This window comes from Dendrobates tinctorius, unplaced genomic scaffold, assembly GCF_039654945.1.
Source record: "Dendrobates tinctorius isolate UK_male_01 unplaced genomic scaffold, ASM3965494v1 ptg000060l, whole genome shotgun sequence".
NCBI lineage: Eukaryota > Metazoa > Chordata > Amphibia > Anura > Dendrobatidae > Dendrobates > Dendrobates tinctorius.
Genome location: NW_027361728.1, coordinates 86170071 through 86196860, shown reverse-complemented (window position 1 = coordinate 86196860; position 26790 = coordinate 86170071). Strand labels below are relative to the sequence as shown.

The 26790-nt window shown below is 48.4% G+C and overlaps 1 protein-coding gene across 1 annotated transcript in view; it reads right to left on the bottom strand.

The window, feature by feature from the left end:
• The window catches only part of DIPK2A (divergent protein kinase domain 2A), a 60611-nt gene extending 39433 nt beyond the window's left edge, over nt 1-21178 (bottom strand). Inside the window, exon 1 of the mRNA XM_073579114.1 lies at nt 20257-21178. Coding sequence (XP_073435215.1) covers nt 20257-20910 — 654 coding nt within the window. The 5' untranslated portion in view covers nt 20911-21178. The remainder of the gene's footprint in view (nt 1-20256) is intronic.
• Between the last annotated feature and the right edge of the window lie 5612 nt (nt 21179-26790).

Here is a 26790-nt window from a genome sequence, read left to right as displayed (position 1 = left end):
CACACCTTTTTCAGGTCTGTTGTGGAGCGCATGGAAACGCTCTCTCCTGCCCAGCAGATGCATGTAATGCATTCATGCCACGCTGCTCTCCAGCAAGTTACCTCCCAACCTCCTCCTCCCACCACAGTAGTTCCTCCACCTGCACCCCCTCCAGCCACTTTCCATCCTCCCCCTCCTATTACATCTACACCCCCTCCAGCCACTTTCCATCCTCCCCCTCCTATTACACCTACACCCCCTCCAGCCACTTTCCATCCTCCCCCTCCTATTACATACCATCCACCTCCAGCCACTTTCCATCCTCCCCCTCCTATTACATACCAGCAACCTCCACAGCACCAGCAACCTCCACAGCACCAGCAACCTCCACAGCACCAGCAACCTCCACAGCACCAGACATCTCCCCACTTCCAGCAACCTGCCCCGTACCAGACATCTCTCCACTTCCAGCAACCTGCCCCGTACCAAACTCCTTCCCCATACAACTTGCCATCAACATCATCTGCTCCTACAGTCCCTGCCCAACCCTCCACTCCACCACCCACCACCTCTTCTGCTTCCCACATGTCCACCCATTCTGTAGTTTTTTTCCACACCTTCACCTCTAACTGTTCCTTCCCCACCACGATCCCAGTCCTCTCTCCACACTCCCAGTGTCGAAGTGTCCCGCAGCCCCTACAGCAGTATTTCCACCACACACTACACAGATTTATAATGTGTGTATTTAAATAAAAATGACCAGTTTTATAGTTTCAAAGTTTTATTAAACAAGTTTATTAAAATTTTAAAAAAGTTTACTAAAAAAAAACATTTTTCAATAAAAGTTAAATTATTTTACACTGGTTGTCTGTCATTTCTTTCTGCGGCGAAAAAGGTTAAATACAGGGTATTTAAAAGGTGAAATGGTATTCAAAACTAGGTATATAACTGTGGGTAAATTTTAGCTTTTTGCCACAGTTGTGTTCCTGGTTGTGTTTGAAGCAAAGTATTTCAAATAAAAAGTTGTGTTTATTGTTGGTGATTTCCTAACAATGTACACAACTTTTGTTAAAAGGTGAAATACTTTGCATAAAACACAACCAGGTACACCTGTGGCCTAAAGCTAAAAATAGAGACCATGACAAGATAGCCAACTTTGGTTGGCAAAGGTATATACTGTTGGTACAGAAGGTACACAAGTTTGGTTGGGCACAAATCTTTCACACTCTGTCATCCTGCCAGTGTACTCTGCCTTGAGGTGACAAAGTATAGTGCAAAATTGTCCCTCATTACTGAAACCGTCACAGAACTTCTAGTGGTAATGTCATGGTAATCTTGCAAGGTGGTTTCTTCAGAGGTGTCCTCAATGGAAATGGGTTCCTTGCAGATAACAAAATTGTGGAGTACCACGCACGCTTTGATCACCTCGTCCACAGTTTCTGTCTTGAGGTTGATCGCAGTCAATAGGACCCGCCATTTGGCTGTCAGAATACCAAAGGTACATTCAACCATTCTTCTTGCTCTTGTGAGGCGGTAATTAAAAATGCGTTTTGGTCTTGTCAATCCTCTGCTAGAGTACGGTTTCAAAAGGTGTTCTGACAGCTGGAAGGCTTCATCCCCTACAGACAAATGGCATAGGTGGACCAGATGTTTGCAGCAGCGGTCTAGGTGGTGGGAACTGGAAGGTGTTTCCATACAGTTTACGCCCCATGGCAGACAGTTTGAAAACTTGAGAGTCATTGATGCGGCCATAGGCCCCAATATCAACCGCAATAAATTTGTATTCCGCGTCAGCGATGGCCATGAGGACAATTGAAAAATATTTCATGTAATTGAAATATTCCGATCCCGATCCAGCTGGCTTTACAATGCGGATATGTTTCCCGTCCACAGCGCCCAAGAAGTTTGGAAACTGACATATCTGTTGAAACTTGTCAGCAATTTCAATTCACCTCTCTGTTGTGGGCTCTGGTAAAAACTCTTCAGCTAAGGAGTCCCACAGTGCACGGCATGTGTACTTCACAATTCCAGATATGGTGGAAATCCCGAGTCTGTACTGGAAATGCAGTGACGAAAGGGATTCTCCAGTTGCAAGAAATCTGTGGGGAATTAAAAAACAATAAATTAGTTTTAAATCACAGCATTACATACCAAAACTGACCTATAACACTTGGAGATACAAACTACCACCAACAAGATTGCAGTGAAAGTGTGCTCTGATGCGAGCATATCCAATAAATGTGGCTTACCTTAAAGTCACCATCAGACGCTCTGCGGGTGAAAGAGAAGCGGCAATAGGTGTCCGCTTTTCTTATGAGGTGTGCAATGCGCTCCACCAAGTAATCAAAATTCTCCATTTTCATCCTAACATATCCAAAAAATTTATCCGGGTTTCGTCGAAGGTCCATGCATAGTGTAGAATAGACCCCACGCGTCATTCTCTTGGCTGTGATGGGGTGGATCCACAAACGTCGTCTACGATGCCTGATGCGCTGCTGTCTCGCTCTCTCCTTCTCCAGAACAATCACCCTCAAACGATTTGCCTCCGCTGTAAAATCCGCCAAATTCTTCAAAATATTTCCAATGACAACATCCATCTTCGCCAGTAACTTGCTCTTCTCTCCAACCTGCACTTTCTCCTCTACAACCTGTCAAAGAAGGGCTGTAGGAACATGCTATATATAGTTTTCCAGTAGCCAATCCCGTTCGGAAGGCCACAAGGGTCAATTTTAAAAACCGGATCCGGCGTAATCCGTCGAAAAACGGATAGAAAAACGGATGAACCGGATGAGACGGATCCGGTTTTGTCTGTTAAGAAAAAGACGGATCCGGCAGAAAACCGGATCTGTCACATCCGGTTTTACGAAACATTTGCCGGATCCGGCGTTCCGGCACGACGCCGGATCGCGCCTGACGCCGAAAACCTGATGTGTGAAAGTAGCCTTACTCTACATTGTAATATTTGCCGTTTAGCTGGGAAATCCCAATTAGGAGAAGAAACAAGCTAACAAAAGTAATGAGTACAAACACAAGACATCAATTCCATCTACAGTTGCGACATGGAGGCCATCATTCTAAACGGGGCTCCAGAAATAAGTTATGGATTAAGTGACAGCTGTACCGTGTATTACAGAAGTTAGCTGGTAAACCAAAGGCAGGACACCGTGCTTTAATTATTCCAGTCTGTCAAATATACAGAGGATAATCTCTTCTCCAAAACGGGAAGATCTCAGACGGCAGATGTCAAAGATTTCTACATTAGCCATAAAAGCTGAATCAATCATTTCCTGATGCTGCAGAATTGTCAAGAGCGAGTAATTATAGGCAATAAACTCGGGTAAGTTATGCAGATTGCAGATATTCAAAAAGCTTTTATACACAAGACAATTATTTTATCTTATATTTATGTTTGTAGAAAACCTAAAAAGATTTTCAACATTGAGAGAGGAATGGGGAAGAAGAAAAAAAAAAAAAAAAAAACACCAAATACATCACACACGTATATGCCGGTGCTAGGTGGGAAGAAAAGTTGTTTGCAAGCCCCATTAAGACAGAAAGTCAAAGAAAACTCTACAACAAGTCTGTCGAGTGTGAATTCTCCTTAAGGATATGTTACCACGTTCTGAATACAAGCAGATTCGAGAAAAATCGATACGCATTTACTAAATCTCATTTACGCACCGTAAAAAAAAATGTGCAGCATAAATTACCAGGCACTATATAGATCCTGTATGTGCAGCATGACAACTTGTGCGGCATATGATATAGTCAGACATGCACCTTGTGATGAAGATATCTGCATCATTTTTCTATGAATCCCACAACTGTATATACGTATACACACGCCTGTCATCCCCGCCATGCCAGCAGGGCAATCACAATCCTCCGTGCTGGCCTTCTGCCAACAGTGACTACACTGGGAGAGCACACATTTTCTTATTTTAGGTTCCTTGGCATTCTTACATTAAATTTAGAAGCACTTGAGGGACTTACAACTTGTATTATGCCTTTTGCTGTACACACAAATTTACTGCATCTTCACATAAAAAGTAAAGCCCCTAGTTACACATAACGATGTCCCAGCGATCCCACCAATGATCCGACATGATGGGATCGCTGGGACATCGTTAGACAGCCCCAGCGACGCTGGTTTCTAATGTAAACGTCCTGGATACCTGCTGTTTACCTTGGAAACCGACATACACGCCGGTTTCCAAGGTGAACACCAGGTAACCAAGAGCCGCGCGACTCCTGGATACCCGATGTTTACATTAGAAACTAGTGTCCAGAGTCGCTGATCTCTCGCTGCCACACGCAGCGATGCGCATTGGCCAGCGGGAGACCAGCGATCGAAAAACAGCCCAGGCCGATGCTGCACGATCAGCGATAACCGGCAGGGGGGCCGGTCGCTGATCCCCATCACACACAGATCTCGCTGGCGAGATTGCTGTGGCGTCACAAAATCAGCGATCTCGCAAGCGAGATCGCTGTGTGTGACGGGGCCTTAAGGATTACAAAAGGTTTCTTCCCATTGCATTCAGATTTATTAAAGGGAATATGTCAGCATGTTTTTGCTATGTAGTCAGAGGACAGTGTGAGGTAGGGGTTGAAACAGAAAACAGGGATACCATCAAGCTCCACTTTTTGTTTCGCTTACAATGATTGCTTTGACTAATTGGTCACGTGAGCCCTGGTCCGACACACCCTCTCCTGAGCTCGGCACCTCGCTTTATAAGGTGTGGGCGGGGCAGCTTCTTCAGCTCTGCTGCACTGCTAAATCTAAAAAAAACTGTCAGAATGGCTGCACCCAGTAAACTGAGTGATTGTTGAATTCAGCTTCTCTTTGCCTACGTCATGCTGCTCTAAGATGAGGTAGCAAAAACCTGCTAAAAGATTCCCTTTAAGCATCTTATCAGAGCGTCATTCCCCCTAGAAAGACTTTGAGTAATCTCATTACAATAGGTCTACCTTGGCATGACACCCAGACAGGGCTGATCTAACAGGAAAAACCCTATGTAATAGCAAAACCACTCCAGGGCCAACTGTTCTTGTAGTTAATAACTCACGATATTTAGGCTGATTACCTTAAATCAAATGTAAATAGTGATTTCAAATTGAGAAGAAAAACTAAAATATTTGAGAAATGGTGAAAAACCTAGAAGGACATAAAATATAAATATAAAATTAACTATATACACTGTAATCTCAGGAAAACCAGAAATACCAGGGCAGATTAAATTAAATTACAAACATCAGTGATTGGTGCAATTTGGTAAGCACTGCTACTTTACAATAATCTGTACTACAAATAGCTGACAAGATAAGCTGTAAAATCGCCTCAGTATGTACAGTAATCCCACACCGAATAGACTTGCTAGATAGTTCTGATCACTTTCATCTAAGCTCCTCCAATCCTATACACTGATAGAATCTGTACAGCACAGCTGACACAATAATATACAGTCATGATAGAGATCCTGTCCTAAAAGGTAAAGCAAAACAGCAGCCTGAGTAATGCCATGACCCTACACCTGCACACACTGCTTGTAACTCATTCCACCAGACATACAGAGCTAACTGTACGGGCTCTGGCACACAACCCTACCATGCACAGGCTGTCTGGTGAAGGGAAGGGCCACCAATACATGTCAAGCACTGAGCGCATGCTATACTTTATTACCTATGGCAGATATTACACTATGGTAAATAGAACTGGAAGGCAATGAGTATTGCTCCAATGTATTGAAACATTTAGGCTATGTGCCCACCAAAAACCGGACTCCTTCCCAGAAACCGCGATTTTACCGCGATTATCACGTGCGATATTCAAGCAGTTTCCAAGCGATTTGAAGCATCACTTGGAAAGGGATTGACAGGTTGGTCACACTCGTCAAACATAGTGTTTGACAAGTGTGACCAGGTTTTTACTATTGAGGCCGCCTATGCGGCTTCAATAGTAAAAGATAGAATGAAAAAAAAAAAAAAAATCGGGGTATATTTACCTTCCGGCGTCCTGCGCTGCCATCCCGGGCCACAGCGTTCCCAGTAATGCCTTGCGAGACCTGTGATGACGTAGTCTCGCGTTGCTATAGCGATCTCGCGAGACCGCTAGTGTCACGCGAGACTACGTCATCACAGGAACGTGCCGCAAGGCATTACTGGGAACGCTTAGGCCGGGAATGCAGCGCAGGACGTCGGAAGGTAAATATACCCCGATTTTTTGTTTTTTATTCTTTTTTTACAGGGGTATGGTACCCAGGGCCTGGAGGACAGTCTCCTCTCCTCCACACCGTGGGTACCAACCGCACATGAGACGCTTAACTTCGCGCATGGTGGGTATAGCCACATGCGGGAAGTAAGCGATTCTCATGCATTCCTATGGGTGCGGAATCTCGGCAATTCTTTGCGATTCCGCACAAAAGAATGATCATGCTGCGATTTTTTCCGCGATGCGATTCCGCCACGGAAAAAAGCACAGCATTAGCACAGCATGTGCGGAATGCCATAGGAATGCATGGGGGGCGTTCTCTACACGATTTCACGCCGAAAATCGTGGCAAAGACGCTTAAAAATCGCTACGTGGGCACACAGCCTTAGAGTGAAGCAGTTTAATAAATAGTAAATACATCCTATTGTTTGGTGCCCATAGATGATACCGACTTGTCTCCATGGTGACAGACAAAACACTGCGGTAGTCAGAACTGGAAGTTACGCCTTTGCAGTCTTTATTATATAGTCAGTCGGTTATCAAAATAGGGGACATGCAAGATCAGACTGTGTAAGGCTACTTTCACACTTGCGTTAGGAGGCGCAGCGTACGCTCGTCGTGAAGCTCCGCCCCCTGCCGCGCCTCCTTCGGTCAGCTCCGCCTATGGGCGCATGATGCTGCATGCGACCTGCGTACCCTCTCTTTAGCATTGGGTACGCAGGCATCCTTTTGCCAGTGCATGCGTCCTTTTGACGGTGCGCCGACCTGCGCTAAACGCAACGTGTTGCATTTGGTGCGGCCAGCGCATCGTCAAAAGGATGCATGTGCCGGCAAACGCATACCTGTGCACGGCATGCGTACCCAATGCTAAAGATAGGGTACGCAGGTCGCATGCAGCGTCATGAGCCCATAGGCGGAGCTGACCGGAGGAGGCGCGGCAGGGGGCGGAGCTTCACGCTGCTCCTCCTAATGCAAGTGTGAAAGTAGCCTAAGTTATAAGAATTATTCACTAGTGGAAGATCTCATCCAATGATTAACTCAGAAGCACAGAAATAGAGGACATCAGTCCAAAGCCATTAGAAATGTAATCACGTTAGAACTGACTTATTTCAGAGGGCTTTAGAAAAAAAGCAGTGTTTTTTTTTTAATCTCAGTACAAGAACCATAACTAGTTTCCTATAACAGTAGCTGTATGAGGGATCGTTCATGGCAGGACAAGCTGCATTTTGTAATCACATCATTTTGGAGTACAAGTTTATTGACAAGCTGCTATTACACTTCGGTGGGGGGGTTAGTGAATTTACGCAATTTTACATAAACTTTGCATGACAATACGTCTTACACAGCAGTGATTTGCAGGCTACCTGAAGTGTGAATTGTCTTAAAGAAGTTAGGCTGAAAACCAAAGAATTTTTTATTTTTTTTAAAGGGAACCTGTCACCTCCCCCTGGCGTTTTTAAGTAAGATAGCCACCTTGTGCAGCACTAATGCTGCATTCTGTCAAGGTGGCCCTTTTATTTAGCGTCCCTTCCACCGCAGAAATAATAGTTTATAAAATTGGTCAGACATACCTGATATTTGACAGGTGGGCAGGTCTTTCCCCCTCTGGACACAGACGCCTCACATCAGTCAGTCATTTCCAGCTTTTGAATTTGGCGCCACCTCCTCAGCGTTCATTTCTTTTTCTCACGCCTGCGCTGTAATATTCTTTCAGTGGTGCAGCAGGACTTGTGATGACATCAGCACCATGTGACCAGTAGAGGCGGAGCTCACCAGAGCAGTGGTGCAGCAGGACCTGTGATGACGTCAGCATCATGTGACCAGTAGGGGCGGAGCTCACCAGAGCAGTGGTGCAGTAGGACCTGTGATGACGTCAGCACCATGTGACCAGTAGGGGCGGAGCTGAGCAGGGCAGCGGTGCAGCAAGACCTGTGGTGACGTCAGATTACGCTGAGGAGGCGGCGCCAAATTCAAAAGCAGGTCATGACTGACTTATGTGAGGCGTCTGTGTCCAGGGGGGAAAGACCTGCCCCCCTGTCAAATATCGGGTATGTCTGACCAATTTTAAAAACGATTATTTCTGCGGTGGAAGGGATGCTAAATAAAAGAGCCACCTTGACAGAATGCAGCATTAGTGCTGCACAAGGTGGCTCATTTACTTAAAAACGCCTGCAGGGGGTGACAGGTTCCCTTTAAATATCTATTTTTTTCTCCTAAGCACTTGTATTACCAATTTGCTCTATTATACAATACCCTACACTTAAGCCTATCCAACTAATCCCTAAATGTGTTACTTCACTTCTTGTGACTTATTAAGAGGAGACCCCATTTGCAAAATTCAGTCATTTTCCGACCTCACTCAATACACTTGCCCTGAGCATGACAGTGCCCATCTAGAGTAGAGTTACATAGTTCTGTAGGTTGAATAAAGTCTTAGGTCCATCAAGTTCAATCTTTCTCCACCAATTGTACATTTTGTCACTAATTTAGCTATAGCCCACAATACATATGTATATCAAGGAAATCATCCAGCCCTTTTTAAAAAGTTGTTATAGTGTCTGCCATTACTACCTCTTGTGGTCGGACATTCCACAGTCTGACTGCTATAACTGTAAAGAACCTTTCCTATTTAGATGCTGGAATCGCCTTTCTTCCACCCGTAATGAGTCAGCACATGATCGCAAGCATGCAAATCACATACGTGTGGTCAAAAGCCTGCAGCTCCCGGCACCAGCTAATCCTCACAGCGTGCGCCATGTGAGAATTCTCAAGTCTGTAGTCACAAAAAGGCTACTGGTCTGCAGTCAAAGGCCAGACAACTCCTTCATTCCTGTAGAGAGACTAGGAAGGCTAGTTTCTATAAACTGGAACAAGGTCTTTAAAAATTAAAATTACAGAAAGAAAATGGGGCTTTCAAAACACATCCTGAATCGATCCTACTCACAATATCCAGCGCTCAGCATAAATGACTACACCTCCTTTGAAAAGTAAGGATTTGATATCACTGAACACAAGAATTTCCAAAATTTGGACAAGACTGAGTTTTATAAAATTTTTACATTTTTGAACCCATAACATGAAAAGGTATATTATATAATAGAAGTTTAATTACAAAATCTTAGGGTTTACTCAAAATTAGATGATGTGAAAATAAATACGCAACACATCAGACTAAACATAGTATTTTGTATGACCACCATGATTAGACCCAAGTCTTCAAGAACTGGAACAAACAAGATGGTGACAAACCACAACATCTTTATTCATTCTTCAAGAATGACATGGAGCCCGGATGGTGGATGATGAGTGATGACAACTTGCCTCTTCACAATTGCACATAGGTGCTCGATTGTGTTCAGATCAGGAGAGATACTTGGCCACTGAATCACTTATTTGTTCGTCTTCATAAATGCATCATGTGGCCTTACATGTGTGGTTTGGATCTTTGTCGTATTGGAAAAGTGCACATCTATCAAGGGCATGGAGTGATGGTAGCATCTCTCTTTCAATATAGAGTGGAACAATCTTGATTGAATCATAGATACACAGATCTGCCACCACCATGATTAACTGTAGGCACCATGCATTTTTCCTTATACGCCTCACCTTTGTGACACCATAACAGTTTTAAATGCAAAGTATAGGATACACAGTCTTGATATTTTTTTTTTTTTTTAGCATGGGCCCTGGCAAATTGTAGGGCTCTTTTTGTACATGGGCATTTAGAAAAGGCTTCTTAAATGGACAACACCCATGCATACGATTGTTCTACAGTGTACGCCATATTATGTCATCGGAAACACTCATACTGGTTTGTATTTCTACTTCATTAGGCAACTGCAGTAAACCTGCATGTCCACTTTCGTCAACCCTTCTTATTATAAAAGGCTTCTATTTAAAGGAGTTGTCAGGGCTTTTCACATAATCTCAGTACATATCTGGGCTGCAGAATGCTGTCAATAAGTAATTTACTTTCTGTTACTAGTTTACACGGTTTTCTAGATATTCTGAACAGAACGTCCAAGGGGGGGGGGGTGTTATGGCATTGAAATGGGAACTAGTCGTAACCTCCTACTTTACTCCAAACATGCCCTCTATAGCTACAGGCCCTCCCCGACCACATGAAGAAGCCCTCATCACACAGTAACAAATCCTCCCCCTTCAGCAGCCTCAGTGCAGAGAGCAGACCACCCAGCTGCTCGACCCCAGACACACACTGAACAGGGATCTATGGAAAGTGAAACTAGTGAGGAGGAGGGAAAATAGTCCTGTATTCTGGGACACTCCATGATTACAATACATATCTCATTATCAGTAATTCCTTCCCTCACTGTCCCAGGCTGCTGGCAGCAGTGAGAATAGACTGTGTGATGGCCAGTGATGGGGGTCTGCAGCTTCTAATCTGCACAGGGGATGGCAGTCACTGATGTAATCTGTTGTGTGACAAAGCCTCTGCTGTGTGAATGAGACAGCTCTGTGTCACCGATGTCTTCACACAGCAGCAGATTTGGTGCAGTGTATGTGTGAGCACTGTGTCTCTAATGACACAAATACTGATGGGAGCAGCCTGTCCCAGAATACAGGACGATTCTTCATGTGGACGGGGAGGGCCTGTAGCTATGGAGGGTGGGGTTGTTGCTATAGAGGGCATGTTTGGAGTAGAGTAGGAGGTTACGACTAGTTCTCATTTCAATGCCATAACACACCCCGCCTTGGACGTTCTGTTCAAAATATCTAAAAAACCGTGCAAACTATTGACAGAAAGTAAATTACTTATTGTCATAATTCTGCAGCCCAGATATGTACTGCGATTCTGCAGAAACCTAGTATCACCTATAGAAAAGGAAGATCAATAGGTGACCGTCTTGTACACAGTCTATACCAGAGGCCTGCTGCAGCTGGCACTTGGCTTGATAGAAAATCCCTAGGCTTTTTTAGATGTGGTAACTGCACCAGGTGTAATGTTATGAATCAGTGCAAACCTTCACTAGTGCAAATAATGGAAGGGTCTTCTGTATTAGGGATTTTGGGAACTGCAGATCATCAGGTTTGATGTATAAAGCGACATGCACGTGCCCAATGGATTATGTGGGCAAAACCACGAGAAAACTTAGGGTGAGAGTGGGCGAGCATTTGGGCGATATTAGGAATAAACAAGATAATCCAGTTGCCCGACATATGAATGCTGTCCATAATGGCCGCCTTAGTGAGATTCATTTTAATATGATTGAGCTAATAAAACCTAGAGTGAGGGGAGGGAATCTGGATAAAATAGTCTTGAGATGGGAATGTGAATGGATTTTCAGACTACAGTCCCTCTTCCCTGATGGAATGAATGAATGTATGTCCTATACCTGCTTTATCTAATATTCTCTGATTTGACTACTGGCCCTTTTTGAAGTAGATGGGGGAGCATAATGGCATGTCGTGATACGTTTGATACATATACCATATTTATGGTTTTATTAATTTATTGTTTTGTGTTATTATTTGTACTTTGGCATATCTACTAGTCCCATCTTGTACTCCGCTTTAATACCTATTTTTGTGACCTGTTGGTCAGGCACTGATATATTTATCATGGAATAAGCGTTTTGAGTGTGCCGCAAGTTTGAAGTGTCCATCTATTCATGTGCCTGCCATACAGCGCCATTTGGTTTTGGTTCTGTGCGGCCTGGATATTTCTCGTTTTTCTTTATGCCTGATGAATTGGAATATAGCGCACAACTGCAAAAATGTTTGAGCATGAGCAGGTCTGATCTGTTATCACCGCGGCCATTTTTGTTTCTGGCTTCACGGTATGTGTACTAGCTTCCGGCATGCGCACTGTGATCTATGACGTGCACGGATACCAGAAGCTCCCGCGGCCATCTTGTTTGCGCTCCATGCCGGAGCGCATGCGGGGGCTCTACGGCATTGTTTATCCGGGCACACATGCGAGTTACCTCTTGCGGCAATTATGGGATTAATTATTCTTCCCTTCGGTGACTCAAACCCCTGATTGGGTAGGCGTTTCTATGTGTAATAATGGGGGCTATATAAGGTCGGCCTCCTCTCATCCTGATAGCCGACATGATGGACACCGTTTCTATCTCTCTTGCCTCCTGATGAACCGCTGTTGCGGTGAAACGCGTTGGGGTACTCCACAAATGATAAGTGGTCATTTTATTTATTCATATATATGCTCCATTTTGAGGGTATTTATTGTGGACCCTGATGTCATGATGTGGTAATTGCTATTCTATTTTTCTGGGATTGCCTACATTAGCTTAGGGCATTTTTTTACCATTCATCTCTGCACTATTGGTCATTGTTTTCATACCTGTGATATCAGGGACCGGCAGGGCAGTAAGGGACAGTCCTCGCTGAGTGGGGGCGCCAAAATCGGGATCCCTAGGGTGCCAACCTCCACGGTTAGGAAGGTATCAGAAAGGCTTATTGCAGGGCTTTGCAGCATCTCAGTTCAGGTCTTTTATTGTGGCATTTGCCATGGTTTCACTGGGAAATTGGTGTTTTTTATATCTATGAAATAAAATAGTCATTCTTTTCATTCTCCCTTTTCTTCTCTGCTTTTACAAAAATAACCAAATGGGAGAATGTTAAAAAAAAAAAAAAAAAAAAAAAAAAAAAAAAATGCATGTCACTTCTTTCAACCAGAAGGCTGCAAAATCATTTGTGGGAAAAAAAAAAAAAAAAACTATTGCAAAACAAAAAAAAAAAAAAAAAATTTGATTCTGGAAATGGGAACTGAAGTGCTTCATTCTACAAATTGGTGGGGGTCTCAGCAGTTTCCCCATACTTTGGAGCAGTTTATAAGAGACTATTAAGTACAGCAGACGTCTATCTGGAGAGAACAATACATATATTTGTATTGTACCCCTCACTCCAGACAGATTTCTCTACTCTTACAACAGTTTATCAGTCAGATCCTTTGGGTACGACCGCTAGGTCCCCACCAGACGTCTGTCTGGACAGAAGCACATCATACACACAGAACTTGTAATTTACCAAATCCTTTGCAGAATGTGATGGATCAACACAAAATAACAGCAGCTGATGTGAAACGATGGATCTCATCCTATGGTACATCCATCAAGCTAACAGCTCTAACCAGCCATCCACACAAATGGAGCCGGATCAGTAGGAGACAGCACTACAGGGAATATGTGGCAGCTCTTCCTGAGGCGGAGGGCTGTGCACTGCGCTCTACATACTTCCTGCGCTGGGGATTGTTGTCTAGGATAGTGCCTGCAGGGAATTCAGAAAAGCTGCAGATTTAGGGAATCTGAACCATCAATCAACTCAAAGCCAGTTTTACTGCAGGAGAAAAAGAAAAAGCTACAAAACCGTCTTCTCGCATCTTTATGTTTCTCTTCGCAGTCAATCCTCATCATCTGACAGGTCCTCAATGCGCAAGAAGCGATACATACAGCTATATACACGCACAATATGTAGTTTACTAGAGACACATTTCTATATGTGATTGCCTACATACAGTCTAAACTTGTTTCATTAGCAAAAATATGACATTGCAGAACAAAAAACCTTTTAGGACACCTTGAATCTAAAACTTGTCCAATCTCAATCTTCACCCCCAGCATATACTCAGGAAACTCCCATCTGCAGTAACCACTTGCGCAAAAATAGCAATTTTTTTTTACTGCTGACGTGAATTGACAAAATTACAACATTGTTCACTAAGCATTCCTATTAAAGCGGTGTGCGCTGCAGGAAACGCTACCCCCGATGATCACCAGCTGGCATACAATAGGCATCCCGAAGACGAGCTGGAAGGGACAGCCACTGACGCTCACTGGCAATCCTAAGAGGACACTGCACAGCTAATAGGATTCTACAAGCAAGTGATCAGAGCGACCCAGCACTGCCATCTACTGCACTGCCGCCTCCCAGCAAGGTGTAAACTTATTCACTACTGCACTGCCGCCTCCCAGCAAGGTGTAAACTTATTCACTACTGCACTGCCGCCTCCCAGCAAGGTGTAAACTTATTCACTACTGCACTGCCGCCTCCCAGCAAGGTGTAAACTTATTCACTACTGCACTGCCGCCTCCCAGCAAGGTGTAAACTTATTCACTACTGCACTGCCGCCTCCCAGCAAGGTGTAAACTTATTCACTACTGCACTGCCGCCTCCCAGCAAGGTGTAAACTTATTCACTACTGCACTGCCGCCTCCCAGCAAGGTGTAAACTTATTCACTACTGCACTGCCGCCTCCCAGCAAGGTGTAAACTTATTCACTACTGCACTGCCGCCTCCCAGCAAGGTGTAAACTTATTCACTACTGCACTGCCGCCTCCCAGCAAGGTGTAAACTTATTCACTACTGCACTGCCGCCTCCCAGCAAGGTGTAAACTTATTCACTACCGCACTGCCGCCTCCCAGCAAGGTGCACTACCGCCTCCCAGCAAGGTGTACTTATTCACTGCCGCCTCCCAGCAAGGTGTAAACTTATTCACTACTGCACTGCCGCCTCCCAGCAAGGTGTAAACTTATTCACTACCGCCTCCCAGCAAGGTGCACTACCGCCTCCCAGCAAGGTGCACTGCCGCCTCCCAGCAAGGTGCACTGCCGCCTCCCAGCAAGGTGCACTGCCGCCTCCCAGCAAGGTGCACTGCCGCCTCCCAGCAAGGTGCACTTATTCACTGCCGCCTCCCAGCAAGGTGCACTTATTCACTGCCGCCTCCCAGCAAGGTGTACTTATTCACTGCCGCCTCCCAGCAAGGTGCACTGCCGCCTCCCAGCAAGGTGCACTTATTCACTGCCGCCTCCCAGCAAGGTGCACTTATTCACTGCCGCCTCCCAGCAAGGTGTACTTATTCACTGCCGCCTCCCAGCAAGGTGTACTTATTCACTGCCGCCTCCCAGCAAGGTGTACTTATTCACTGCCGCCTCCCAGCAAGGTGCACTTATTCACTGCCGCCTCCCAGCAAGGTGCACTGCCGCCTCCCAGCAAGGTGCACTGCCGCCTCCCAGCAAGGTGCACTGCCGCCTCCCAGCAAGGTGCACTGCCGCCTCCCAGCAAGGTGCACTGCCGCCTCCCAGCAAGGTGCACTGCCGCCTCCCAGCAAGGTGCACTGCCGCCTCCCAGCAAGGTGCACTGCCGCCTCCCAGCAAGGTGCACTGCCGCCTCCCAGCAAGGTGCACTGCCGCCTCCCAGCAAGGTGCACTGCCGCCTCCCAGCAAGGTGCACTGCCGCCTCCCAGCAAGGTGCACTTATTCACTGCCGCCTCCCAGCAAGGTGCACTGCCGCCTCCCAGCAAGGTGCACTTATTCACTGCCGCCTCCCAGCAAGGTGCACTGCCGCCTCCCAGCAAGGTGCACTTATTCACTGCCGCCTCCCAGCAAGGTGCACTTATTCACTGCCGCCTCCCAGCAAGGTGTACTTATTCACTGCCGCCTCCCAGCAAGGTGTACTTATTCACTGCCGCCTCCCAGCAAGGTGTACTTATTCACTGCCGCCTCCCAGCAAGGTGCACTGCCGCCTCCCAGCAAGGTGTACTGCCGCCTCCCAGCAAGGTGTACTGCCGCCTCCCAGCAAGGTGTACTGCCGCCTCCCAGCAAGGTGCACTTATTCACTGCCGCCTCCCAGCAAGGTGCACTTATTCACTGCCGCCTCCCAGCAAGGTGCACTTATTCACTGCCGCCTCCCAGCAAGGTGTACTTATTCACTGCCGCCTCCCAGCAAGGTGCACTGCCGCCTCCCAGCAAGGTGCACTGCCGCCTCCCAGCAAGGTGCACTGCCGCCTCCCAGCAAGGTGTACTTATTCACTGCCGCCTCCCAGCAAGGTGTACTTATTCACTGCCGCCTCCCAGCAAGGTGTACTTATTCACTGCCGCCTCCCAGCAAGGTGCACTACCGCCTCCCAGCAAGGTGCACTACCGCCTCCCAGCAAGGTGTACTTATTCACTACCGCCTCCCAGCAAGGTGTACTTATTCACTGCAGCGTCACAAGGTAGAACATGGCACACTGAGCAAGTTACAGGGAATTTACTGAAAACACGATTCATCAATGGAAGTGCAGGGAAGCAGATACTGGAATGTCTACTATATTATGTGCCAGAGTACACTGAATATTTACATCTTTGTAGCACTGGGAGGGGGTACAGGAGAACAATGCTGAAAGAAAGCAGCCCCAAGGCTAGGGTCACAGAGATTCTGAGGTTGCAAATTTTCTGCAGACATTAAGGAATCTAGGTCACTTGCATTTTTTTTTTTCTCATATACAGTGTTAAAAAAAAAAACCTAATTGTGGGAATGAAGCCCAACAGCAACTCATGGCAGCCAGAAATACTGTCTCCTACTGGTACGTGCAGCCCTGATCACCATCAATAATCCTAGATCTCAAAGTCACTCACAGGAGACACAAGGCGCCACAATCCACTCACCAGCAGTAAATATGGCTCCCGCTGTAATTGTTACTCGGGTATTGATCCCCGTCTACGCTGTACTGCTGTAGTTACAGCGATGCAGAGTAATTGTCACAGCCACTACATTTTACATGGTGAAATAAGATCCCTCGGTCACAGACAGTGGGAGAAGTGACGGTAATCCTGCCATCACATCACGATGGCCAGGAGACCATGAAAAGCCCTGGGGTCAAACACACAGGAGGACTCGGATCATCGGCACACCGCACAGCCATCCACTGACACCAAGGAAAACCCACACACCTAAGAACACATGGTGCCGACTACTGCCGGAAGCACGCAAAAAGTGACAAGAACCAGTGGGGGCGCACTAACTACTCCCGACGGCAGGGATCTTATAGAAACGCATGTAGCAGAAAAGGCGTTATCAGCGCACACAACCATCTGCCGGCCACTCTTAGGGCATTTCCACATGATCAAACTGGAAGAGTCAGATTTAGGCTAAGTTCACACTGGGCGTTTTTGCTTCTAAGTGCTTGGCAGGAAAGAAGCTGCGGCAAAAACGCAGGTTTTGTTGTGTTTTTTTTCCATGCATTTTTTCCATTCAATGGGTAAAAAACGCTGAAAGTGACATGCTCAGGCCCAAAGAAAACAAAGCACAGCAAAAATACTAATGACAAAAAACAAAAGCTGTGTGCATGAGAATTATGAAGTCTCAGACATAGCTGGTACTGTCAAATGCAGCTGAAAATTAGCATCAAAAACACCCAGTGTGAACTTAGCCTTAAAGAATCAGTTGCAAATTTTTTTTTAACATTATGCCAGAAGATCTGCAAGTGGATTCACCCCATTATCCTTCAAGGGTCAGGAGTCAACTGTCAACCTGGAAGATACCGGCAGGTTCTTGGATTTAGATCAAAAAAGGTGAACGCTCCAACAAGCTCTTATTCTCCCCCCCCAGGATGTATGGGGTTACGGACAGTTTGGAGTTTAGAATGCATGGAGGACAGGGACTGAAGTGAGAGACGACGAGGTCTGCACATCCCTGACGATACATAGTGCAGTGTGAAAACTGCACCTAAGTCAAATACTGACTTGATAACTTGTCAAATGTTTAAGGCAAAGTTATTTCCTGAGCACAGACATCAGAATATCGCTGTTTGGTCTCAGAGGTGGCAGGAGCTCAGCCAATGAAGGTCACAGGAGCAATCAGAGAACTGAGCCATCTGACCATCTGTGTATGGGGCCTCCTGACTACTGGCCCTACAGAACCGGCCAGTAGGAAGAGGCGTCAGGAATGATGAATTCTTACGCTGAATACAGGGTACAAAGATATACATCATTCCTACCCAGAATACATAAGACACCTCCAGAGGGGTCTGGTAGGAGCCCACTCCCCTCTCCCTATTCAGAACAACTTTACTCTTGGCCAAACCTGGGACAGAAGGGTCAGATTAAGGAATAATTCACTGATATATTAACAACAAGTATACAGCAACGATCAGAAAACAAATGCAACCTGTCACAACCCTAAAATAAGAATCAACTCTTACAGAGCAAAGGTGCAGCAAGCATGTGGGGGAGGGATAGAGGTGTAACCGAACAATCTAGTAGAGAACAGCTGCTCTAGTGAGTGGGATCGTGTGCATCTCATCCCGCGGACCTCAGCCAACACATTTCACCAACATTGGTGATACAGCGTCTTCAGGAAGCCGCGCACACTCACTGGTCAGAGCCTGGCGGGAGCCAATGTCTGGACATGACTAACAGTTGGCAAGAAGATGTTAGTAACTGTATAAATGGGGATTCCAAGTATAGAAACACTGGAGCTTTATACTGAGGAGGAAGCACCCCCCCCCATTCATTTCTGCCATAACATGAAGTACAGTCCTTGTCAGACCAGACACATGAGCTTCTGTTCACACTGGCACTATGGCAGATATCACCGATCCGCTACCTGGCTCCTTCGGAACAATGGGCGTCAGTTTCCATTTTCTTAGGGGACAGAATAGTGCAATAGGACACATCATTCTGGCTGTCACACAGAACACTGATGAAGAGGACGCCAGTATGATCAGCGCTCAGGAGGCCGCGACATGCCAATAGTTCAGCGCCAGGCACTAATCCACATAGGCTGCCCGCAGACACCAGGCAGCCGTCATGTGCATCAGCCACTGACTGACAGCTCCATACACCGATGATCAGTAAGTGGCAGGACCCGCTGACATCACTCTGCCCACAGACCTAATGCCGCACTACCATGTATAATGCATGCAGTGCCCTCTGCCAGTGACCGTCACGCCCCATACCAGTCTATTCAATGGGGCATATCTAGTCGCCCCACAATCATCATCACTGCTGGGCCCAGCCGGCATGAAGAATGCAACCGATATACAGGACTCAGTGCTGGGACTTCTAGTTCCACAGCCAGAATGCTACAGGTCATGTGCTGGGACACCAAAGAGCACAACACCAGGAAGCCACATTGTGAGCAGCCTGACAACACATTACATGCTGGGACATGTAGTACCCCATAGCTGATTTACCCCACTAGCCGGACTATTCTTGCTATGATAAAAGCATCTACAGCGGCTGCACGATTCCCTAGTAGACGGGAAAGTATGGAATGCAGCTGTATGACTGGGCGGCCTGCGGAGACCTGCACTTCCATCACAGGGGCACATGCTGGAACTTGGAGTTCTGACACCAGCTGGGGTTTGAGGTTACACTGGAAGCAGGTAGGCAGAATACAGTATGACAGGGGCGCAAGCGAGGACCTGTGGGGGCACACTGGGGCTAGAAGGCTCCTCCGATTAGGGGGCACATATGTTGGGCTTGTAGTTCCATTCATTCGGGCATGGTATGGAGCAAGGTTTTTTTCTGTTTCTTTTTTACAGTCAAGTTGGTTTGTAGTGCCCCCCCCCCCAGAAACCAGGGCACGCTGGGGACTGTAGTGCCCCCCCCCAGAAGCCAGGGCACGCTGGGGACTGTAGTGCCCCCCCCCCCCCCCCCCAGAAACCAGGGCACGCTGGGGACTGTAGTGCCCCCCCCCCCCAGAAACCAGGGCACGCTGGGGACTGTAGTGCCCCCCCCCCAGAAACCAGGGCACGCTGGGGACTGTAGTGCCCCCCCCCCCAGAAACCAGGGCACGCTGGGGACTGTAGTGCCCCCCCCCCAGAAACCAGGGCACGCTGGGGACTGTAGTGCCCCCCCCCCCCCAGAAACCAGGGCACGCTGGGGACTGTAGTGCCCCCCCCCCAGAAACCAGGGCACGCTGGGGACTGTAGTGCCTCCCCCCCCCAGAAACCAGGGCACGCTGGGGACTGTAGTGCCTCCCCCCCCCAGAAACCAGGGCACGCTGGGGACTGTAGTGCCTCCCCCCCCCAGAAACCAGGGCACGCTGGGGACTGTAGTGCCTCCCCCCCCCAGAAACCAGGGCACGCTGGGGACTGTAGTGCCTCCCCCCCCCAGAAACCAGGGCACGCTGGGGACTGTAGTGCCCCCCCCCCAGAAACCAGGGCACGCTGGGGACTGTAGTGCCCCCCCCCCCCCAGAAACCAGGGCACGCTGGGGACTGTAGTGCCCCTCCCCCCCCCCAGAAACCAGGGCACGCTGGGGACTGTAGTACGGTCAGTTCCTCGCAGCTGGCGGGCGCTGGACCGGGCACTCGCGGCTCTTACCTGCAGCACCAGCGGCTCCGGGTTGAAGGCCAGGGTGAGCAGCAGCTGCATGCGCTCCGTGTCCTTGAGGTTCTTGAGCAGGAAGCTGCCGGAGTCCTTGGTCTCGGCGTAGCGGCGGACCAGCCTGTCCAGCAGCCGCTGCGAGGGGCAGTGCACCAGGTCCGACCAGCCCTCCACCACGTCCGGGGTGAGCAGCCGCACGTCGCCGTTGAGCCGGGCGAAGTCGGTCTTGTACATGGCCTGGATGAGGTCGCAGCGGGGCCGCCCGGTCGCCCGCTTGCAGATCTTCTGGTCGAGCTCGGCCAGCTCTTGGTTGGAGCCCAGGCGCTTGAGCACGACGCGGCGGCTGCCCTCCCGGGGCTCCCCGTACTGCGCGAAGTGCACGTTCTTGACGTTGAAGAAGTCGAGCAGGCGCACCCTGCCCCAGCCCTCGAAGCTCAGCTGCCCGTTCATGAACTTGCGGCACCAGCTGGTCCCGAAGCACGCCGGGCACTTGTTCAGGCTCAGGAAGCGGCGCTCGGTCAGCTCGTTGCGCTGGAAGGAGGCGAGGAGCGAGTGCGTGTTGAGCAGCATGACCACCAGCAGGCTGGCCGCGAACACGAGCTTCACGTAGCGGTACAGGCGGCCGAACTTCAGCGAGACAAGGCGCAACATGGTCCCGCGCTCACTTCAGCCTCCCTCCCGGGGAAGGAGGGGAGCGGCGGCTTCGCCCTCCCGCGGCCGCTGAGTGAGCACCGGTGGGGCCAGCTCGTAGCCGAGGCCGCTTGCGTGGATGCTCGGGTCAGTGGAGTGCCCCCCGAAGCCTCGCTCCCCACTAACAGGCAGCTCTCAACTTACTGACAGAGGCGGCTCGGAAGATCCGGAGCCAACACAAGCGAACGGGGGGAGTGGCCTAGCCTCGTAGCTCAGGGAGGGGGACACTTTTTGTTTGGTCATGTGACATGGGGGCGGTGAATGTGTGGAGCGAAGTGACGTGTCGTGACGCTCTCCGCCGCCATCTTGGGACGGGCAAAGTTTACAATTTGAGCGGAACTTCCTCCTGCCGGAGTAGTAAATAACGGGGGCGCGCGGGAGGGGAGCGAGGCGGGGCCAGCGGGCGACGTGCTCTTGCAGCCAATCAGATTGCACCGGGTGGTGTCCCTACTTGTCAAGCATCATGTTGGTACATGTGGTACAATGCTGCCTATTGGGGACCTGTGCTGTGTATTGGGGACCTGTGCTGTGTATTGGGGACCTGTGCTGTGTATTGGGGACCTGTGCTGCCTATTGGGGAACAGTGCTGTGTATAGGGAACAGTGCTGCGTATAGGGAACAGTGCTGCCTATTGTGGACCTGTGCTGTGTATTGGGGACCTGTGCTGTGTATTGGGGACCTGTGCTGTGTATTGGGGAACTGTGCTGCCTATTGGGGAACAGTGCTGCGTATAGGGAACAGTGCTGCGTATAGGGAACAGTGCTGCCTATTGTGGACCTGTGCTGTGTATTGGGGACCTGTGCTGTGTATTGTGGACCTGTGCTGTGTATTGGGGAACAGTGCTGTGTATAGGGAACAGTGCTGCGTATAGGGAACAGTGCTGCCTATTGTGGACCTGTGCTGTGTATTGGGGACCTGTGCTGTGTATTGGGGACCTGTGCTGTGTATTGGGGAACTGTGCTGCCTATTGGGGAACAGTGCTGCGTATAGGGAACAGTGCTGCGTATAGGGAACAGTGCTGCCTATTGTGGACCTGTGCTGCCTATAGGGAACAATATTAGCTGATGCTCAAAGACAACTACAGCTATAAACATCACAACTAATCTCATAGCTGTATAAAGAACACTTGAAGAAAGCTATCAGGAGAAGAAACTCCGCAATATAGAATAAACATAAGAAAAATGGAGTGCTGACTTCAGTAATATATAAAAAGTAAGATTTTTATTGATAAATTGAAAAGATATACAACATAGTACAAACAACAAGGAAAGATTCCACGCAAGTAATCATAGATTTGTCATGGGGAGGTTAGTGCCAAAGGCCTGGGGTTATATACATACTGACCCAATCACCCATATAATATAACCAGGGTACAAGCAGTAACCCTGGTGGGGCGAACATAAGGTGCATAGTGCAAAGGGATTAAACAAGCCAATTAAGGACACTTACCCATTTAACTAAGCAACAGTGCTCACAGATCCCCTAAGAAGACCCTTCAGGGGATAAATGGGTAAGTGTCCTTAATTGGCTTGTTTAATCCCTTTGCACTATGCACCTTATGTTCGCCCCACCAGGGTTACTGCTTGTACCCTGGTTATATTATATGGGTGATTGGGTCAGTATGTATATAACCCCAGGCCTTTGGCACTAACCTCCCCATGACAAATCTATGATTACTTGCGTGGAATCTTTCCTTGTTGTTTGTACTATGTTGTATATCTTTTCAATTTATCAATAAAAATCTTACTTTTTATATATTACTGAAGTCAGCACTCCATTTTTCTTATGTTTATTCTATAGGGAACAATGCTGCCTACTGTGGACCTGTGCTGCCTATAGGGAACAATGCTGCCTACTGTGGACCTGTGCTGCCTATAGGGAACAGCTCCTTGACTGCACCCCTACTTGTATATGTTTGAGGGAAAGGTGCGTGTAAATGGGTGTGTCTTAAAATGGGTGTGGTTTTCCTACAAACACACAGAACCTGTTGTTAAAAATTTGAATCCCACCACTGCTCATCAGCGTCTTGATTCTCTGTGATGTCTCAGTGCAGAGGGCATGCTGTAGTGACTCTGGCACGAGCTCTGCACTGAGACATCACAGAGAATCATAGACGCTGAGCACACCAGAAAGCGGACACCAGAGCACTGCGGGAGAATGTGGGTGGGCGAGGTGAGTATTTGAAGCAGTTTAAGGGGCGAGGCGGCTGGTGCCAGGGATGGCATTGGACCTCCCCCTAACTACCTTAAGTGCGCCAAATCCCTCCAGGCTCCCACGACGTGACTCTTCTTCAGGGACATTGCCCTATTTGTACTTCGCTTGGCAGCCGTTTTGGCGCCTGCCCAGTACAAACTTCAGAGGTGGGGGGGGGGGGATTCACAGATGGTGCTTTTTTCTGCCAGACAGCATAGAAAAGCATTGGGTTTTTTATGGACTGTCAGTAAATTTACAGACAAAACTGTGATAGAGGAGGCTGCTTGTCTTTTAAATTGTATGGGGTTTTCTTTGGGGAGGCGGCTGGTTCCCACTAAAGGGGTTGGCGAACTGCACAACTTTTTAGTTGAAAAGGGAGGGATTGTTCCCTCACCACCTCTCCTGGAGCAGAGCATTACACTAAACTCTAAACTCTCATGACTTCCCCTTCATGTGATCATAGAGCTCCTGCGTCGCTTGGACAATACCTTTAAGACCTGTCCTCTACCTTCGACACAGTTGACCACTGTCTCCTACTACAGATCCTCTCTTTTGGTGTCAAAGACCTTGCCACATCCTGGATCTCATCATACCTTTCAAACTGCACATCTAGCGTCTCCCTCTCCCACACTACCTCCTAATCCTGCACTCTCTCTGTTGGTGCCCTCAAGGCTCTGTCCCAGGACCCCTACTCTTGTCCATCTATACCCTTGGCCTGGGACAACTCAAAGTCCCATGGCTTCCCGTACCATCTGTATGCTGATGACACTCAGATCTACCTCATTTTTCCAGATGTCACCTTTATGCTGTCCAGAATCCCGTAGCCATATCCTCCTCTCCCTCAAGCTGAATGTGGATTCATCTGATCTCATTATCTTTCCTCCACCTCATGTATCTTTCCTACATGATTTTTCAATCACAATAAATGACACCACTCTTTTTCCATATACCGGAAATCTGCTGCCTTGGAGTACCCCTTGACTCTGCCCTGTCCTTCAAACCACATATCCAAGCTCTTTCCACCTCCTGTCACCTCCAGCTCAAAAATAGTTTCAGAATCCATCCTTTCCACAACCCTCAATCCACTAAAATGCTTGTGCATGCCCTCATCATCTCTTGACTCAACTGCTGCAACATTCTCCTCTGTGGACAATCGCTAAAACTCTTGCACTTCACCAGTCTGTCATTAACTCTGTTGCCTAACTAGTTCATCTCTCTCCGATATTCCTCCTCCTCTCCCCTCTGCAAATCCCTTCATTAACTCCCAATTCCCCAGCGTATCCAGTTCAACTACAAAAACTGACATACAAAACCGCCCATAACCTTTCTCCTCTGAATGAATGTCCCTAATCTTTCTCTCTGCCACACTTATTACCTCCTCATCCAATCGCCTTCAAGACTTCTCCCGAATATCTCCCATTGTTGTGAGCTCATTTTCGAGTTTGCCTCTGGCTTCTGGTGAGGGTTATGGAGCTGGCTGTGCTGACAGAGGAGTAGTGAGTTCTCTATCTGGACTCCCTCTGTTGGTGAAGAGAGGTAATGAAGCTGATCTAAATGGCAGAGACCGGCCACCTGAGGAAGAGGACTGTGATTGGACATCAGGAATTTCTGATTGGATTTAAAGCAGCCGACTCCCTAGTTTCTTGCTGGTGATTTCTCCTGACTGTGGCTTCTGGTTTCCAGTTTGGTTCCTGCCTTCTTAAAGCTAAGTTTTCTCTGCTATTGTTTATATGAGTTTTCGTCTGGTTTACTTAGTTTTTGTGTTCAGCCAGCCCTGGCTGGGACTGGTCTGAATCCCCATTTTGTCTCGATTCAGTTGATCTCTTTTGCTCTGTCTTCAGAATATACCTGAGTGCTGATATAGGGAATTGAAGTCTAGCGACTTCAGGGCCGTTTTCTATCAGACGTGTTGGACATTTTTTGGCAGGGTTTTTTGCGTGATTGCAAACAGCAGCTTTTCTTTCCTGTCCTTTCTAGTTAGTGAGGGCCCCATCGTTTGCTCAGCCTATCTTTCTATCTGTGTTTGTGTTTTCATCTTGTTTCACCGACAATACATGTTGGGGCTGTCTATTGCTTTGGTGTCTGCTCTGGGGCAGTTTAGAATTTCCCTTTCTTTCTTTAGGCTTATTTAGTTCTCCGGCCATGACGAGGCGTCTAGGACCACCGTAGGCACGCTCCACGGCTACTGCTAGTTGTGTGGATAGGATCAGGGGTCTGCAATCCGCTAGTTACCAACATCTCCGGTTTTCTGGGCTTAGCTTGCTTTTTGTTTTTTCCTCCTCGGTGACTCATTCATAACATCCCATCCTCTGGAATTCTGTGCCCCAACTCGTTAGATTAGCCACCACATTTGGATCCTTCAGACGGAAGATGAAACCCCCTCTCTTCCAGAAAGCTTAGAACCTGCAAAGACCATGCTGCCACCTCAACACCACCGGAGCTGCTGCAACCCCCCAACCTATGGTCTCCTTCCCCATCATCCTGTATGTCACGCTCGCACCTTGGCTGAATGGTGCGAGCCGGGGGGTTGTGGCCCCACTGTGCCACAAACCAGACTACCCTGGAAGGGGCGTAACTATGGCAGCTTCCTTGGTCTTCACTGGAGCCTCTGATGGTGAGGTCAGGCTTGTGCGGCAGGTAGCTGCCGGGTGCCACTCCAGGGTGGTGTCTGGCTGTGGCTGCTGATCCCACTCGGGAACAGGACACCTTGACAGAGACTATAGACAGGCAGGCAGGTGGATACGACAGGCACGGCTGAGACACAGGGCAGGCGGGCACAGCTTGGAGACACCGGACAGGCGGGCACGGCTTGGAGACACCGGACAGGCGGGCACGGCTTGGAGACACCGGACAGGTGGGCACGGCTTGGAGACACCGGACAGATTGGCGTGGTATGAAAAGGAGCAGGTAGGGACCTGTTCACACAGCAGGTGTAGGCAGGAGGGAGTGGTGTATGCTGGAACAGGATCTGGACCTGTTCTCACAGGAGGTGTAGGCAGGAGGGAGTGGTGTATGCTGGAACAGGATCTGGACCTGTTCACACAGGAGGTACAGGTATGGATCTAGGCAGGAAGGAATGGAATATGAAGGAACAGGTTTGGGCCTGTTCACACAGGAGGTGTAGGCAGGAGGGAGTGGTGTATGCTGGAACAGGATCTGGACCTGTTCACACAGGAGGTACAGGTATGGATATAGGCAGGAAGGAATGGAGTATGAAGGAACAGGTTTGGGCCTGTTCACACAGGAGGTGCAGGTAGACAGAGCCGCAGGAGTGCGGAGCAGACAGAGCCGCAGGAGTGCGGAGCAGGCAGAGCCACAGGAGTGCGGAGCAGGCAGAGCCGCAGGAGTGCGGAGCAGGCAGAGCCGCAGGAGTGCGGAGCAGGCAGAGCCGCAAGAGTGCGGAGCAGGCAGAGCCGCAAGAGTGCGGAGCAGGCAGAGCCGCAAGAGTGCGGAGCAGGCAGAGCGGCTAGGGAGCCGTGCAGACAGAGCTGCGAGCGTGCAGATGCACAGATAAAGAGGACACAAGGAAAGACACGGCAGGGAAGGAACCACAAACAAGGAGACTGACAGACAGAGGTAAGACTGAGTTCAGACAGAGGCACAGGGACAAAGACACAAGGACCAGGATATTCAGCCTCCTGGCAGGCA